At 28.8% G+C, this 19,698-nt stretch overlaps 1 protein-coding gene across 1 annotated transcript in view; it reads right to left on the bottom strand.

The window, feature by feature from the left end:
* Positions 1-8,130: 8,130 nt before the first annotated feature.
* The window catches only part of LOC148300602 (uncharacterized), a 52,633-nt gene continuing 41,065 nt past the window's right edge, over positions 8,131-19,698 (bottom strand). The window contains exons 5-6 of the mRNA XM_088274551.1: positions 12,778-12,965; positions 8,131-8,640 (exon numbers count right to left, since the gene is read on the bottom strand). Of these exons, the coding sequence (XP_088130677.1) occupies positions 8,429-8,640; positions 12,778-12,965 (400 nt within the window). The 3' untranslated portion in view covers positions 8,131-8,428. The remainder of the gene's footprint in view (positions 8,641-12,777; positions 12,966-19,698) is intronic.

The following is a 19,698-nucleotide window of genomic DNA, read 5'->3' as shown; positions in this document are numbered from 1 at the left end:
ATTTCACTTTATTTAAATATTCCCTTAGGGTTCAGGGTAGCTAAAATTGACTGTGCTTAAAAAAATTGTCAAAGGGAAATGACACCCTAGCTTAGTAAGCCGACCGCGTTAGTCTTAATAGAAAACATTAAGTAAGAGTACACTAACAACAATATTTTAAAATTCCCCGACACTTATAATGATCTTCTTATTCATTCTCTCGGCTATTTTTTTTCCTCCTTAGCAGTTTTGCTACTTAAACAAATTAAGTCAGGATAAACAAGCGGAAGAATTATGGGAACAATGAATCTTCGGGCACTGTTTTTCTTTTCCTTTCCTCACTCCAGCTTACTTTTCACCCGTTTTCTTACTCTGGCTTCTTTTTCCCTTCTTTATAGCGTCAGCGGCTGAATCTTCCTTAAGATTAATCGCGAGGATACTGAGAAAAAAGGCTTCGCAAAAAACACATCCTTTAGCAAAATGAATGCATTATGCAAAATTAAGCAATTTGAATGGAATAAATTGGTGCTCCTTGTTACAATTAGGACCGTTTGAAGGTGAAATTGTATAGAAGAAAATTACAGTAAAACTTTGATATAACGGACCTCCATTTAACGAACTCGAAAAGTCTGCGAATCAGAATAAAGAACACTACCTTAAGAAAAAAATGTAACTTAGTAAAATACTACCTTAAAGGCGCCAACTACCCCAAGGACGCTTGTCTTTATATTGTTTGTGGGCATGTATATATATATATATATATATATATATATTATATTTTTATGTCATCTAAATATATGAGACCTTTGTGTGACCCATTATGACATATCGGATCAAAGGTAGAGCGGACACCGTAGTCGCCAAAATCGCTCTAAGAGTGTCAGAAATGAAGACTCTAAGGAGCATATCTGGCAAGAGTCTACGACACAGGATAAGGAACAACAAGATAGGGGAAATATGCGAGATCGAATATGTCGTTAGGTGGGGAAGGCAACGAATGAGACAATGGTATGCGCATACAAGGAGAATGGAACCATCCAGACTCTCCCACATTGCCAATGCACGGCCAACTATAAAGTAGACGACTTCTGGGCAGACAACTAAAGAGGTGGATTGACAGCTGGAAATCGACATTGCAGGAGGCTAATCTGTCTATCCGGAGTATAACGCACAAAACATCTGGTTAGCAAATATTATACGTATTTTTGTAATTTTAGGGAGTTGATTATAAAAAATAGCATACTTCAAAAGTGCAAACAAAACTTAATTCCCTTTTCAAGGCAGGATTACCAAAAGCCAGCGCGTTGATATCAAACAGCAATATCCCTTCACGACGAGTGTCTGAAGACAATGAGTAGAATTTTGCTTGTGTTGTGTATTTTAATTTTATTATATTTTCATTTTATATATTTATTTTTAACCTTATTGTATATAACGGACTTTCGGCTTTTAACAGACACCCCCTCTCCCCATATTGTTCGTTATATCGAGGTTTTACTGTATCTATATTTTTCGTAGAACCATTCAACTTATTCTGCGATAAAAATAACTCTTCTAGTATCCGTTTTTATTTCTGACAATATCAGTCATTCTTTTATCACATGCTATTTCGATGCTGCGAATGCTGCAAAAAAGCATCTGATTGATATTGTGTGTAGTCGTAAGAGTATAAATAGTTCTATGGTAGTGACGTGTTATGTTGCTTGAATACTGATTGTCCTGACGAAGTGATCTTTTTAATTGTAACATAACATAACATGAGGATAATTTCAACATGAAATGAAAGACCCATATTGTTGAACATTTTATTTTGAAAAATATACATGCTTATAACGAACGCTACATAAAAATTATTCTTATATTTCTATGATTAATTATAGCATCTTAAAATAAGGTTAATATAATTATCTTTTAGTTAAAAACACATTTTTTTCATATAAATATACTTGATTCAAAATCAATAAAACAATTTTTTTAGTAAAATATCAAATTTTATAAATATTCAATAAGTTATCATAATTTTCATAAATTATTTCAGAGATTTCTTAGTTTTCTTCTTACAAAACAGAATTTTCAAATAATATTATTTTATACATTTTAAAGTTATTTACATACTAATAATAATATTTTTTTACAAAATTTAGTTTTTTAGAATATACTCGACTCTTTGTATAATAACACAACTTAATAATGATTTTATAAATACAACATTTTCTTATATTTCTTCAAAGTTTAATAAATAAAATATGTACAACGATGCTTTAAGGAAGTGTAAAGGGTGAGCTTACTGGTCATGTTTTGTTATTTATTATAAATGAGAATTTACAACATTTTTAGTGTGTCCAAATACTTGTTCACAAAGCTGGATTATCTTCAATTATAGGAGTTATATTTCATATTATTTTTTATTATCTCATCTAAGATTTATCTTCTTTAGAAGACTATAGAAGTCTGGGCATTAACATTGGTTCATTTACATAGAACATCCAAGAATTTGTGTAGTATGGTTGTCAATATTGGGTAGAATTGGTGAATATTACACGTGTGTAAAGTGATCACTTAAACCAGCCTATGACGGTCGTCAGCCCCGTAAATGCCAAGACTTCCATATTCTTCTTCATCTTTGACACATCTCAATGTCAAAAAATAATGTAATGAGGATTATAAAAAAATTAAATTTTTTCCCTTATGAAATGATGGGTATTTATAAAATGCGTTATTGTTTTTTTTATATTGTTGAATTTTTGCATAGGGTTTTAAGATGTTTGCATATAGTTTTAAACAGAATATTATTACTGCTTTGAGAAATTGCATAAAACATTTACTTATTTTAAAATGTCTTTACATCATGATGTATCGTAGCTTTCTGTTATGTTCAGCAGTTGGATATAGAATACATAGTAGAAGTGTGACCAAGGGATGACTGTTGAATATCGAACTTAAAGGGTAGTTTTCATGTATTTAAGAAACGCCTGATACATTACTTTCTATCCTTAGAAACCTAACTGTTCATCTTATCATAATTTCATTGGTTCCTCTACCAGTTGCCCCTGAACGCCTTACCTGATTCTACACTTTTCACTCTCCTTGTTTTCATCAATTTAATAAACCAAATAAATATCTCGCCACTTCCTCGCAGAGGTAGGCTAAGAGAATAGGACGCCACACCACTCTGTTTTTGCAAATAATCTCCGCCTCTTTCACATTAATGCATCTTCTCACACATACCCGCTGATTACTCTAACGTTCAACCTTTAAAATAACACTTCATATTTATAATTTGAATTTATCATTTTTTTGTTTCATAAATATTGTGTACAATTTTATAGATATTTGATCATTCACGCGGAAATTTTAAGTAATTTAGTAATAAGGACATTTTTAGTGGCAACAAAATGCGTTTCGGCTTCTGGTATACGAAATTCAGGATATATCGTAGTCATAAAGAGAAAGTGACCAAGTGCATTTTTTATAAAAAACGTGATCATTGACTATTTGATATCTAACTAGCTTAATATTTCCCTGAAAAAAACCCGAAGGATTTTAAACTTGGAAGTATAATATATCGACTTGTTAAAAATGACTAACTGCATTGATGTATGTTTTCTTGCCAAGCAAAAGTGACTTAAATGGCCCTCCTGAACATTTTACGTTTTGGTAGTTGGCCACTTTCTCCTGTACGACTACGATATATGAAACCCTTAAAATATCGTCCTTGTTTCAATTTGAAAATTTAATTCAGAAAAACTGAAAAATAAAAATAAAATATTCAACGACTGTTTCACTACATTATATGGAAATACCCAAGACATAAATTGGCTCAACCGCCATTAAAAATCATTTGGTACAATAAAATTTCCAGCATTACAGAAAAAATAAATATTCATCGTTTTCGATCATGAATACGCGAATAATTGATGCGAACGAGATATTAAAGAGAAAAATGTTTCAAAATTGAAATCCAACCCTTTGTCGAGCATCGCTCGGGAAAAATCCGAAGGTTCGCGTCCATATATCATGTCCTAATAATAGCCTTCACTTTATACTGCCCTACAAATTGCCTTATGGCAGCATCTGTAAAATTTTGAACAACTAATATATTACGGACATAATACGATCGTATTTGTTCCAATTTCCGGTTGTTAAATGCTGATTTACCGTTTTTAATGTCAGAATTTTATTACATGTTGTTTGCAAATATTTTTTTTTTCATTTTGGATAAATTTTTTTAAAGGATGTGAAAGTCGGATGTTTTTATTACTTGTAATGGTATGATCAACATTTTTAACAATAATAAAACGAAATTTGGAAGAGTTTATAGTTTAAGATATGAACATACTAAAAAAAATCGAACGTTTCATTAAGTAGTCCTGGTTCCAACCCAAATGTATGGAAGTGAAGCATGGAGGTGGCTAAAAAAGGATGAAAGTAGACTGAATGCAGTCAAAATGCGATACCTCAGACGAATGTGCGGCAAAACGATATATATATATATATATATATATATATATATATATATATATATATATATATATATATATATATATATATATATATATATATATATATATATATATATATATATATATATATATATATATATATATATATATATATATATATATATATATATATATATATATATATATATATATATATATATATATATATATATATATATATATATATATATATATATATATATATATATATATATAATATATATATATATATATATATATATATATATATATATATATATATATATATATATATATATATATATATATATATATATATATATATATATATATATATATATATATATATATATATATATATATATATATATATATATATATATATATATATATATATATATATATATATATATATATATATATATATATATATTATATATATATATATATATATATATATATATATATATATATATATATATATATATATATATATATATATATATATATATATATATATATATATATATATATATATATATATATATATATATATATATATATATATATATATATATATATATATATATATATATATATATATATATATATATATATATATATATATATATATATATATATATATATATATATATATATATATATATATATATATATATATATATATATATATATATATATATATATATATATATATATATATATATATATATATATATATATATATATATATATATATATATATATATATATATATATATATATATATATATATATATATATATATATGATGGAAATTCGTATGGTGAAATAAGGAATGAACGCAAAGCTCAGAAAAGCATTGTGTATCGAATGAGTGAGAAAAGAACGGTAAAACAAATTCATAAGGAGAATTTTGTTGTAATAGATGCATAAGAAGACCGAGTGAACCTTGGCATAATTATTAAGTTTTTCTAATACTTAAAATCAGTCTTTTTTACTAAATGTTTTACTGAGTAAATACCACTATTTCTTAAAATCTACTTTGACACGTATTTCTATGCATTCCGCATCATTTTCAAATACCGTACAAACGGGCAATAGTGGTATTTACTAAGTAAAACATTAATTAAAAATTGATAGATTTAACACAAAGTAACTGCAGAATCAATTAATTAAATAATTGAAATCAGTCGTTTGAGTCGAAATAATCGGCGTGTACGTAAGAAGAGATGCGTGAATGTGAAAGAGTGAAGAAATGTTTGCATATACATAGTATTACGTCCTATTCCACTGTTAACCCTCGTGAAAAGTGGCGTAATGGTTAGTTAGTTTCTTTTTAAAATTTGAGAGCAAAGGGTTAGAATTATGTGACAATTGCGTACACAATTCTACATTTTCTTAAATTGTTTACTTGCTTTTGTTTATTTTCTCAACGAGTTCTGATCAAATCTTTACATCTTTTGACAGTCTATGGCCATCAACGTTATTGCTTTGCTGTTAATACATAATTTGCTTAAAGTGATACTTTAAAGGATCCAATTATTGTCCAATTAAAACTTGCTTTCATTTAAATTGAATAACGTATATTCAATATGAATTACTTGAAGTTTTCATCAAGTAATCATTTCAATTACTCTTCAAACATTAATTTTCGTGAGGGATTTTATGAAAATACTTTTTAACTTACAATATTTAGATTATGTTTAAATTAAATAAAATAAATATCTTGTTTATAATCTCTTGTTAAATAAATCCAGAATTTATTACTAAAAATCTATTTAAATATATTCAGAATATCGTTTTTGCACAATGGAGTCCTGATACCAGCCTAAATGTTTGGAAATACAGCATGAAGTTGGAAAAAAAAGGAATAATGTCGACTGGATGCAGTCACTCAGACGAAGAACTACAAAGTTAGTTTTGAAAGTGGTAGTTTTAAGAACTATAATGTTCCCAAAACTAGCTGTGCTTACATTAATATTTTTTCAAATATTTAGATTATCATTTCATTCGGCAATGTTAATGCTCTTTAAATTGTATTTAGTAGATTAGTGCAATTTATTTAACTTAAAAAAATATATTTTCTAAACTTCACTGTTGTAAGGAGAAAGTTTATGGTGAATTTATCCGTATTTATGAAAATACTATGTTGTTTTGTCCTTAAATAAAACCCTTACCGCACCCCAATGGTGCATAGGGCACTGCTTCATATAAACGCAGTGTTATCTTGATCGATTACACATGAAGGAAAGGTGATCAGCCCTCCACTTCAGGTACCAGTCCAGTGTAATATTAAATAAATATTAGAGTGAAAAAATCACTTATATTTATTAAACCCCCCTGGGAATCGAACCCGGGACCTCCAGAACGGTAGCCGAGCATGCTGACCATTACCATTTGTCCTTTAATATAAATAAAATGTATAAAACTGGATATAATGTTTCAGGCGTTTTTAAGTACTTATTTACGATTCGTTATTAAAATAAAAATAAAATAAAAATTGTCACATACAAATGCACTCAAGAACCTCACTAGATGTCACTCTAAACTCTCATTTAAATAAATCGTATGAAGTTTAAAAATATACAAGTCACATGAATTGAAAATGTATAAAGGTTTTGAATTTTTTAACCCCAAGAACTCCAAATTTTCTATAATATTTTATGTACATTTTTAATATTAATAATGCAAATTATTAATTTCCATGTTAAATATTATAATTTAAATACCTTATTTACAGTTTCAAAAACTCGTTTTACAGGAACATTATTTTATTTATTTATTAATATTAAATTAGTCACTTAATTGACGATCCTAACGGACATTCGCACCATTTTAACACTTACTGTAAAAAAGTTACCATCGTTAAAAAAAGTTTCATATTTTTAAAGTACTTTAATGAATAAACGTTTCATGGAATACTGTTATGTTATCATTAGTAACTATCACCGAATTGCTCAACTTCTTGAAGTACCAATGATTACTTTTTACCTATTATTGAATTTTTAACAAAAAAGTATTTTTAATATGTCGCTTACTCCTTTCAACAACGTCATATATATAATATCGTCAATTTTGTGTTGTGCATGTTTTCGGAATGCCCAAAAAATGCACTTTTTTCCAGCAAAAACGGCATATTTTTAACTTAATATTTACCCGCTACAGGACAGAAAGTGTTGTTTTTGCATTTTAAAGAGAAGGTATTGTTTTTTTTTTTTAAATGCACTAAAATTTTTCAAATGGAGAGAAAACATTCAGGTTTAACCTAAAAAGATCTGTTGCACACTAAAAAGTTCAATAAGTGGCTTGATATTTGTTTTCAATAAATTTTATTATATTTTTAAACATTAAAAAAGATCTCCTGAAATATCAAGTTTTTTGATATATGACTTTGTTGAAAAGAGTTAGCGATGTGTGATGGTGAAATTTATAAAGATAAAAATCTTTGTTTCTTCATATTTTTGTATAGAAATAAAAACTCTTTTGTCTTAATTAAATAAGATGAATAAAAATCTTTTGTTATTGAGAAATAATGGATTATGGTATTAAAAAAATAACAATACTAGATTTAAAAATGCATAAATTTTTTTCCAAAATTTTATTTAATTCATTCAATAATTTAAGCTTTTCTAAATTATAGAAGAGAGTTTAAAATATTTTGTAATTATGAAATAATAAATTGCAAACCCATATACATTAGTTCTCATGAGAAAATAATGGCAAAAAATTAAATATTTTATTTTAAAGTTTCGATAGTAAAACCAGTCTACATATTTCATATTTTAGATGAAGACGAAACGGCGCAATACACGGGAATTTCTGAAATACGATCATCTTATTTAAAATACAGATAATACAATATCTCTTAGACACGGTCGTATTAATATTACAAAATGAATTATGAAGGTTTACTTGTATTAAAAGGGTCCATTGGCAAGATATATTTCCATATATCTTGCTAGCCGTTAATGAACTGATTTGAGTTTGAAATTCAACAAGATAGTTACGGAAGTCAAGAGGATACCGGATGTAGACGGAAATCCTGTCATTCCGCAATTGACGTTGGTGGGGGACTTGTTAACTTCCTGGCGGTCCTTTGTGGCCAAAGGACACTGTACTATGAGTCCTGCATCCACCCCGACTCGAGTTTGGTTCTCAAACGAAGGGCAAGCGGCATCTGTAAAGGCATTTTTCAATTACAATTTGGTAAATCAAAACAAAATTATTATTTACAAAATTTCAAGTCCCAAACATTTAAAAAAAAAACGCAATTTTTCAATTACTAAAGGGTGACAAATATTTGAATTTAAATAAAGTTCATCATCGAGATTCTTCAATGATTCTTCAACTCCAAAATGTAATACTAAACAATTTCAACAAAACCTCAAAATTTGGGAATTGAATATTTCAATAAACTCCCTAAAGAAATTTAAAAAATAGCGGATATAAAAATTCTTAAGAAAAAAATTAATCCCCATTACATATAAATCTTGAAAAAATAAATAAAAAAGACAATTGTACCATTGATTAGATAAAACATTAAACCTTGAGTGTAAGTCCCTCTCCAAGCACAAGAGCTCAGTTTTTTTTTTGGAGAGGCACAGCGAATCTAAAACTATAAGTTTGTCATATGTATATAATTTTAGAAATTGTATTATGTTGTACTTTAAAATGTAACTATATTTAATTTTAAAAAAATACACCTGAACATATATAGTATTTTTCTTAAATGAAAACGTATTTTTTTTTCTTCTTAAAATTAATATACGTTATTATTTTTTTTTAAGAGAAATATTTGTGTTTTTATTATTTACACAAATATTTCCATTTAATACTATTCCTGTGAGCCTAAGCGGCTCATTATTAGAAAAAGGTATCAAATTGTTGTAGAGTGGGATCGAACCGAGAAACTCTGACTTAAGAGTCCGCGACACTAACCACGGGACCACAACCCGACACATTTTTATTTATTACTAAAAATTAAACAATTGTATTTCACCACTAATTGAGTTTTATTTCAACACTTTCTTTATCATTCATCGTTCACTTTGTGTAATACCACTTTAATAAACACTAATTCGTGACTACCGGTTTTGGAATAATCATTCCATCATCAGGTCATTAAAATATTAAAAACATTGTTCACTTTGTGGTAAGGTATATTAAAAAAAAAACTACAAATGTTTTAATCCACAGATGATCACAACTTTTTTTTGTGATCATGTTTTCGAAACTAATGTATGGAATGAAATAATCTACACCTAGTCAGAGAACATCTAAGAATTATGTTTATTACATTTTTTATTTCGTTTTTTAAAGGATATAAGTATAACAAATCTTTTTCATAACATACATCGAAGGATATAATTTATTTTTTATTTTTCATTTATTCATTTTCATATTTAACTTTTTTATCAATTTTTATTTCAAACATTGGGGTTACATTCGGCATTCTCTTAGGTGTGTCATCATCACCAATAGATGTCTCCAGTGAAATTCTAATGATTCTAGAACAATGTTACAAAATTGGTTCATATACAGAACTTCCAAGAATTTGAGTGGTGTAGTTTGTCGATAATGGGTAGAATTGGTGATTAAACCAGCCTATGACGGTCGTCAGCCCCGTAAAGTGGTGTAGTTTGTCGATAATGGGTAGAATTGGTGATTAAACCAGCCTATGACGGTCGTCAGCCCCGTAAATGCCCAGACTTCCCTATTCTTCTTCATCTTTGATGAAATGTCTATAAATAATATATAAAAATATATGTGAAGTAATTCGGAATGAATCTCACCTATTTTTTTGACATCTCATCAAAGATGAAGAAGAATATGGAAGTCTGGGCATTTACGGGGCTGACGACCGTCACAGGCTGGTTTAAGTGATCACTTAAACCAGCCTATGACGGTCGTCAGCTCCGTAAATGCCCAGACTTCCATATTCTTCTTCATCTTTGATGAGATGTCAAAAAAATAATATGAAAATAACTCCTGTAATTGGAGATAATCCAGATTTTGTGAACAAGTATTTGGACACACTCAAAATGTTGTGAATCTCACCTATCTTCAATTCGAGTAAACTATCGTATAAAGTTTATACAATATAAACAATACAAACATGTATGTATTAATTTTAAATCAAATACAGATTTTTCGAGTTTACTAAGTTGTATTTTACTAACAAAAACGCATAAAAAATTAATATTGTGACAATTGTTTCGCCTAGTGTGTACAAACAATCTATGATTGATTTAAAATAAATACATAAATTAAAATAGAGTTCTACAAATTGAACGCCAAATCGCCAAATTTGATGTTCAATAATCGGCAGAAAGATGAAAATTATACTTATTAAAAAAAATGATAGATGTTTTTTTATCAAGTTGAGACGCCTTTAATATTGATAAATCATCCATAAGGAAAATAATCCAGTGTCTGATGGAATAAATAATAATGAATTGTTGAGCCGAATTCCCGAGGTAATCAAGTCTACAAGCACTTTTATTTTATAAAATGTTCAAGGATGTGAATCTGAAAACTTCACCCTTAGATTTGAAATAAAGATAATTTAAAAAAAGGTTTTATTTTTCTGGTAATCTACCCTAAGTATACTTAATCACAAAAAAACATAATTTATTTTGTAATTACCTATGGTTATGAGAAAATTCCTTTCCTTCATTAATTCTGAACGGTCGTTCTGAACGGTCGTGATACACAATATTTGTTTTTTATTTATTGACTTGGCGTTCAATTTGTAGAACTCCATTTTAATTTATGTATTAATTTTAAATCAAACACAGATTTTTTGAGTCTACTAAGTTGTATTTTATTAACAAAAAACACATAAAAAATTATATTGTGACAATTGTTTCGCCATGTTATTATGTTATTATTATGTTATTATTATGTATTATTATGTTATTGTGACTAATAATTACATCTAAATATAAAAATTCTTAAAAATAATATTACCAACAGTTGTATTAAAATCTCTAAAATATGGCCATGTCAATAAATTCTTCCTTTCCCAGAAAACAAATATAAGGGTACATACCTACATCCCCCATTAGCTACTGTTGTCTCCCATAAATTATTGCTGCACGTGTTAAAACTGTCACTTAGAATTGTATAGCTACATAAGGACCGTAGTCCATTTGATCTTCACATTCGTTTGATAATGCCCTAACAAGGCGAAACAATTGTCACAGTATAATTTTTTATGTGTTTCCTGTTAATAAAACACAATATTTGTACTTACTTCATTGGTGAAAATTAAATTTATATTTGCCTTGATATATTAATTAAATATGTACTTGTTTTCAAATTACTCGTATTTAACAAAAAAGGATAAAAAACGGATCGGAAAAAGATTAAAAATAATTTTATTAAACATTAAATACAAAATAATAAGAATAAATTGATCTTCAAGAACGATCTATTCACTTCAAAACCAATCGAAATTATTATTGAGTTTGATTTATGGTTTACGTAAGATCACAAGGTAAGTGATCAAATATTGAATATACTACTACTACTACTACCATCACGCCGTTTCCTCGCAGGGGTAGGCAGAGAGGATGGAACGCCACGCTCTACTGTCCTGACATACACTCCTCGCCTCCTTCACATCCATACATCTAGTCATACATGCCCTCCGATTACGCAGACTTTTGACACCGCCAGACTTTAGGTTCTGATTGATCTGATTCGCAATGATACAATGATTCTATAATATTCTATATATTCAATATTTTATCAAATCAAATATTGAATATATAGAATATTAAATAAATAATTCGTAGTAAGTTACGAAATTATTTTCATTTGTTTCAAAATTTATGAAAAACATAAGAAACGCATTATTTTTATAAATACATTTAGATATTTTATTACATACGTAGCTTAATCACATATCTGCTTGAATTTCCAGTATGAAGCTGTATCGTTCTCTAAAATTAAGTGTCGTTTTTGTATTATGTCTTTGAATTTTTAATATGGCGCTGTATAGTTTTCAAATATGAACATATAAATTTTTTAAATAAATGCATGCGTTTTCAATATGCAGCTATTTATTTTCAAATATACGTCTATATCGTTTTCTGAAATGTATCTTTATCGTTTTTGAATATGTGCTGTTTAGTTTTTCTATATTGTTTTGTAGTACCTATACCTATGTGTACCTTCATTGTTTTGTAGTATACATCACTATTTTTTTAATATAAAGCTGTGCGTTTGCAAATCTGTGTAACGATGACCCTGAAGTTGACAGTTTTTTATTTATTTATATACCCTCCAAATACATACATGTGTTACATACCGTCATGAACGTGAACCGTTACATTGGCCGACCTGGCGTTGGAAGGCATACACGCGTAGGCTCCGGCGTGCGGCGCCGCGGCGGCCGGAAGGACCAGCTCGCTGCCGTACCCCGCTCCGGGCGTCCCGGCGCTCAGCATCGAGACGCGGACGCCGGCGTCATAGTTGATCATTCGGTCCCCGTGATACCTGCGAGAAAGGAAATGATTTGAATAAATATTCGAGAGCCATATTAACTATTAATATGAATTATTCTGTATTATCCTGCCAAGAGGTTGGTCAGAAATGATAAATATTTTGTATATTTAATATTATTTTTTGACTTCTCATCAAAGATGAAGAAGAATATGGAAGCCTGGGCATTTACGAGGCTGACGACCGTCATAGGCTGGTTGAAGTGATCACTTTACACACGTGTAACATTCACCAATTCTACCCATTATTGACAACCACACTACTCAAATTCTATATATATGAACCAATTATAGAAACCTTGTTCTTGAATCACTAGAACTTCACGAGAGACATCTATTGGTGAGATGTAAAGAAGTTTTTTACTAAGCAGAAACTCTTAGTATGTGAGGTCCGAATCCTGGATTATAATCACACACATGAGAAACGCCAGTAAATACCATTTTCATTTTTATTATTTAAGCTTATAATTTGACCAGACAATTTATTTACAACTTATTTATTTATTTAGATTTTGTGAACAAGTATTTGGACACACTCAAAATGTTGCATATTTAAGTTTATAATTTTTAACACTCTCCTTATCATTCATCGTTCACTTTGTGTCAGACCGTAACAATTTCATTTTAATGACCTGGTGATTATTCCGAATCTGGTAATCACGCATTAGTGATTTTTAAAGTAGTATTACACAAAGTGAACGATGTATGATAAGGAGAGAGTTAAAAGTTGTAAGCTTGTAGCGGTAACAGTGAGCGTATATTTGCAAAAATACTTCACTTTTATAATTTGTATTTCTGTGAGCCTAAGCGGCTAATTGTAAAAAAATGAGTATCTTTTTTTAAAGAAAAATATTTATGTTTTTATTATTTACACAAATATTTCAATTTCATACTATTTCTGTGAGCCTAAGCGGCTCATTATTAGAAATAGGTAACAAATTTTGGAAGACTGGGTTCGAGCCCAGAAACTCTGACTCAAGAGTCCGCGATACTAACCACAAGACCACAGCCCGAGACATTTAAGAATGTATGAAATGAGATGAATTATATCATATAATTGACGCAACAAAAATCAAATAACAAAATATAGAAAAAAAATTGGATGAAATTTGTTATTTTCGGCATTCAGAAACAAAAAGAAAAAGAAAACTGATTTATAACTTTTACGACCTTTCATTAGCTGGTTTAAGTCATCATAAAACAAAAAAAAAAAAACAATATGTAACAAAACGAAAATCACACAATTAAAACGATGAGGTTTGGTTAGTTTACCATTTGCTTTGTTTGTTTTTACTTACGGAAACTCATTAAAATATAAGATATTAGAAAAAAGTGCTTAAAAATGATGCGGAATGCATCGAAACACGAGTCATAAAACATTTTTAGAAAAAGTGGTATTTATTAAGCAAAACTTAAACTAAAAATGTTAGAAAATAATCTATCGCTGAGAAAAACAAGCTCTTTTCTTGAATATTTTTCGCAAATACATTGTGGCACATTTTATAAACTTTATAAAATAAACAAATTTATTTAAACCAGTTTTTACGATGATGGCAAGGTTCTTGTCAAAACCGGTTGGAAAAAATGTACCAATAAAAATATGGTTCCAATAAAGTTGTTTTATTTTATAAGGAAATAAAAGCTCTGTGAGACGGTTTAGATAACGAAAAAAGACAAGTCAGTAATCCACTGAAAAGCCACTGGACTTTGTGGGTCAAGTTTACATTTGAATTATATTATATGTTGTGTTTTATGTAAATCAACACTGTCAAGCAGCACTGTAACTTAATATTACTACTACAATATTATATTACAGTGGTATTCAGACAAACACTGCAGTTGATGAAATTCGCAAGACCGTCTCAAAATAGCAGATGAAATAATTTTGCGAAAATATTTTTAAAAAACTTTAAAAAAATTCAAGCTTACAACTATTTGAGTGTGTCCAAATACTTGTTCACAAATCTGGATTATCTCCAATTGTTGGAGTTTTTTATATTTTATTAAAGAAAAATTAAAATAGCTCCTATAATTGGAGATATTCCAGATTTGTGAACAGGTATTTGGACACACTCAAAATGTAAATAAATTAACGGGTCAAATTATAAGCTAAGATAATAAAAATGAAAATGATATTTTGTGGCGTTTCTGATGTATGTGATAATAATCCAGGATTCAGACCTCAAATACTAATAAAAAAGTTTCTGCTCAATTGAGAGCTTCTTTTTATCTTACCAATAGATGTCTTTAGTGAAGTTCTAGTGAATCAAGGACAATGTTTTAACTTGGTTGATATAGCAGTAATAAAATATTCATAAAATAATAATAAAATAATAAGAAAAAAAACGTAATAATAAAAGTGTTAAAAGTGAAATCAAATAAATTTAAATCATATTTATTTATTTACAATACTCTTGTTGAAAAATCAGAGTTTTTATTCACTTATGTTGGAGTTTATTTTAACATGCTGACATTTCAACATGGATGATGAAAAATATGAATGCATTTACAGAGCTCACGACCCGTAGAATGGTGAATGTTGTACGTGTGTAAAGTGATTACTTAACCGGCCTATGACAGCCCTAGCTATAACCCAGTAAATGCCCATAATTCCATATTATTTTCCATCTACAATACTTATCTTGAGATGCCAAAATATTTTTTTTAAATTTAAATCTATTTACTGATACAAAAGAAGCGTAGACTAAAAAATAACTTTGTTAACAGAATCGACTTGAACTCGTATAACTTTGACTTACGCACTTAAGTAATATTTCAATACTTTCAATATTTTAAATCAAAATAAAAGTTTTTTCTTTCATCAATTTCTTATTTTCATAACTTAAGATAAATTTTCAGACCACTGCTTACTGAATTTTAGAATTTGATTGCAAAAATAATATCCTAAAAATATCATAATCGTAAAAAAAAATCTCTAAGGCTCAAAGTTTTATTATTTAAATGTAAAAATAGATTTTTTTATTAATAAAACATGACTAGTTTTTTTAATAATAGACACGAGATGTTTTCATCAGGTGAAAAATAAATTGATTGAGGGAATATGGAATTTTATGAATTGGTTGATAAAACTTAATTGCTTGCACTTTATGATAAAATAAATTAGTTATACAGATATAATATTAGAATATTAATTTGTGGAGCGAATGTGAGCGAGGAAACAGAAAAAAGACGGCCAAAAAAGAATCGGCACGATCAATCAGAACTTTAAATCTGGTGGTGTCAAAAGTCAGCTTGACCGGAGGGCACGTACGACCAGATGTATGGATGTGAAGGAAGCGAGAAGTGTTTGTCAGGACAAAAGAGTGTGGTGTTCCATCCTCTCTGCCTACCCCTGCGCAAAACGGCGTGATGGTAGTAGTATGAGTCGTAATAGTAGATATTCAGGTACATTGGAGATGAAAAATCTTCGTGTATGTTATTCAGGACAACAAGTATTATATCATCTTTTTTCTCAAGATATTTAGCGACGTCTACAGAGCTTATTTTGGTTGAGCGTAAGAAACGATATTTTGCTCACTCCTTTCAGCAACGTCATATATAAAAAAAACTTGATTTTTTAGGAGATGGTTTTTAAAGTTTAAAAATATAAAAAAATGCATTTAAAATAAATATCAAGCCACTAATCGAACTTTTTACTGTAAAACTGTAAAACTTTAGGTAAAACCTGAAGGTTTTTTCTTCATTTGAAAAATATTTAGTATTGTATATTAAAAAAAAATATTAAACAATACCTTTTCTTCAAAATGCAAAAACAACACTTTCTGCCCTGTAGCGGGTAAATATTAAAATAATTAAAGAAAAAACTTCGTTTTTTACCACTTGAGTTTAATTATAGACTACATGTTTCAGAAGCTAAACTTCCATCATTCAGGTCTGTATAATAACTAAAATATAAAATATAAAATTGTTCTATAAATAAGGATAGGGGGAAAGTAAGGGGAAGGGGTTAGTCAAGGAACGGAGTTTGAAAACAAAGGAAAAATTGAAAGCAATGGCGAAGAATTTTGAAAAATATTAAGTTAAAAATATGCCTCTTTTGCTGGGATATAGTAAATTTTTTGGTCATTTCGAAAACATGCACAACTGAAAATTGTCGATTTTTTATTTTTGAGGTTCTTGAAAGGAGTGAGCTGTATTTCCTAAACTTTGTAAATTATTATTGATTTTATCAAATCATAATATTTTAAGAAAGTTTTGGCGCACGCTGTAGATTTATTCGCATTATCGTTCCTCAGTAAGTATTCTGAATCGGTAATGTAGAGAATGTAAGGATCAGCCAAATGCAATGACCCGTAAAGGATAATGTTATCTACCTATTTTACGACGTAGATATACATTTGGAAAACTATACCTCATAGCGATGGTCGAAAGTCAAACGAATTAATCATAACACAAGGAATTTTCGCATACACACACACATATAAATAAACATTTATTTATAAAGGTAAACATATTATTTTTTAGATCTCAATAAACATGCAAAATAATTTGGAAATCAGGGCACTTACAAATAAAAGAGTTTCTGATCGATAAAAGTATTTGTTCATCTCACCGCAGATGTTTCTAGTGAAATTCTAGTGAATTCGAGCATTATACATCGAATTTGAACAATATACACACATAAGTTCCAAGAATTTGAGAAGTGTGGTTGTCAATCATGTATAGAATATAGGAGAATGTTACACGTGTGTAAAGTGATAACTTTAACCAGCCTATGACGGTCCTAAGCCCCGTTAATGCCAAGATTTGCATATTGCTCTTCATTTTTGTTGAGATGTCAATAAATATATTTTTTTGACATCTCATCAAAGATGAAGAAGAATATGGAGTCTGGGCATTTACGGGGCTGACGACCAAATGCCCAGACTCCATATTCTTCTTCATCTTTGATGAGATGTCAAAAAATAATATAAAAATAACTCCTATACCTGGAGATAATCCAGATTATGTGAACAAGTATTTAGACACAATTAAAAATGTGGTAAACAAATATTATTAATGATATAAGTAAAGGTTCCAAACAAAATGGTGTGGCTGTCAATCATGGGTAGAATGGTGAATGTCGCACGTGTATAAAGTGATTGATTAACCACCCTATGACATGTCTATGACATATGCACTGTTAATAAATACCCGACATATGCACTGTGAATGACACCCTATGACACATGCACTGTGAATAAATACCCTCACTTCCATATTCTTCTTCTTCAATGTGGAGATGCAAAAAATTATGGTGTTTTCGTAAAATCCTAAGCCTTTTAATATTCTGTCAGGTTTCGTCGCGATTAATGCCTTACTTAACTGTTAACGACTTATGTGGGAGTCGTTTAGTCCCACAGCTATTTCGAAACCAATATCAACAATTTTCCTTTAAACAGTAAAACTTTGCAAGCCTCTCAGTTTATTCTTGTTTAGTTATGCCTTCGCCTGGTAGAGGGATTGTTTGTGTATAGTAAAATATATATTTTTTAAATTACAAAAACGTTTTTAGTGCTTTGTGTAATTTATTTACATGACATATATGCCTTTAGTGGATTCTCACACCGAATGTTTTTGCCTAGAATTTTCACGCATGAATTACATGAAATTATAGTGACTTTAAACATAATGAGTAAACCCACTTAAAAGTAAGTATATGATATAGGATTATAAAGATTAAGTTAAAGAAAAAACGTGATAAGAGGTGTGGTATAAGCCGTAGCTTGATTTCAAGTTACTTGAACAATAGATAAATCAAGCATTTAAAAAAAGGGGTATTACACAAAATGAACGATGAAAGTGTTATGCTGCCATACCACATAGTTAACAATGCTTATATAAAAAATTCAAGGATTCTCTAAAACTTTAATTGTAACCATAACAAAGGTTTTATAAAATCCCTAAAGTGCACAGCAGTCCCAACAAAATGAATTTTTAAATAGAGCCAGCGATATGTGCAATGAAATAGACATCAATAATATTTCTTTTAAAACGTTTCAGAGAAACATTGTTGGTGTCTATTTGATACAGACATTCAAGTTATTATATTATATAGTAATACTTATTTATAGGAAAGTTTTTTTTGGTTATTTTTACGTGGAAACTTGTAATTTTATTCCAATTTATTTTATTTCAAGTTTTGTAATTTTTTATATATGTATTTTGTTGGTTTTCCAACGAGTAAATAATTTCAGTTACCACAATCCATTATTTTAGTGTTACTTATTGAAACACTTAATTTCAATTTCAAACCATTAATTTAATATTGTTTTTATATTCTTTTAGTTTTCAGATAAAAATATAATTTCAGTTATCAATAACTTTTAATTTTAGTATTAATTATTGAAACACCAACCAACAAGAGTGTAAATGTTGAATTGACAAAATGTTTTAAGAGGAAATTCTGTATTTCTTTTGTGTTATTCTCTCTCTTTCTCTATCGGACTCTCACAAAAGTTTCACTATGGTTTACTATAATATATCGTAGTCGTACAGAAGAAAGTGACCAACTACCAAAACGTTCAGGAGGCCCTATTTAAGTCAGTTTTGCTTGACAAGAAAAGAAACATCAATGCAGTTAGTCATTTTTAACAATTCAAAATATTATACTTCCAAGTTTAAAATCCATTTTGTTCAGGGCAATATTAAGCTAGTAAGATATCAAATAGTAAATGACCACGGTTTTGTGAAAAAATGCACTTGGTCACTTTCTCCTGTATTACTAC

The sequence above is a fragment of the Brachycentrus maculatus genome, unplaced genomic scaffold (genome assembly GCF_059751285.1).
Source record: "Brachycentrus maculatus isolate JH-2025_06_01 unplaced genomic scaffold, ASM5975128v1 h1tg000690l, whole genome shotgun sequence".
NCBI lineage: Eukaryota > Metazoa > Arthropoda > Insecta > Trichoptera > Brachycentridae > Brachycentrus > Brachycentrus maculatus.
This window is presented reverse-complemented; position numbering and strand designations above follow the sequence as displayed.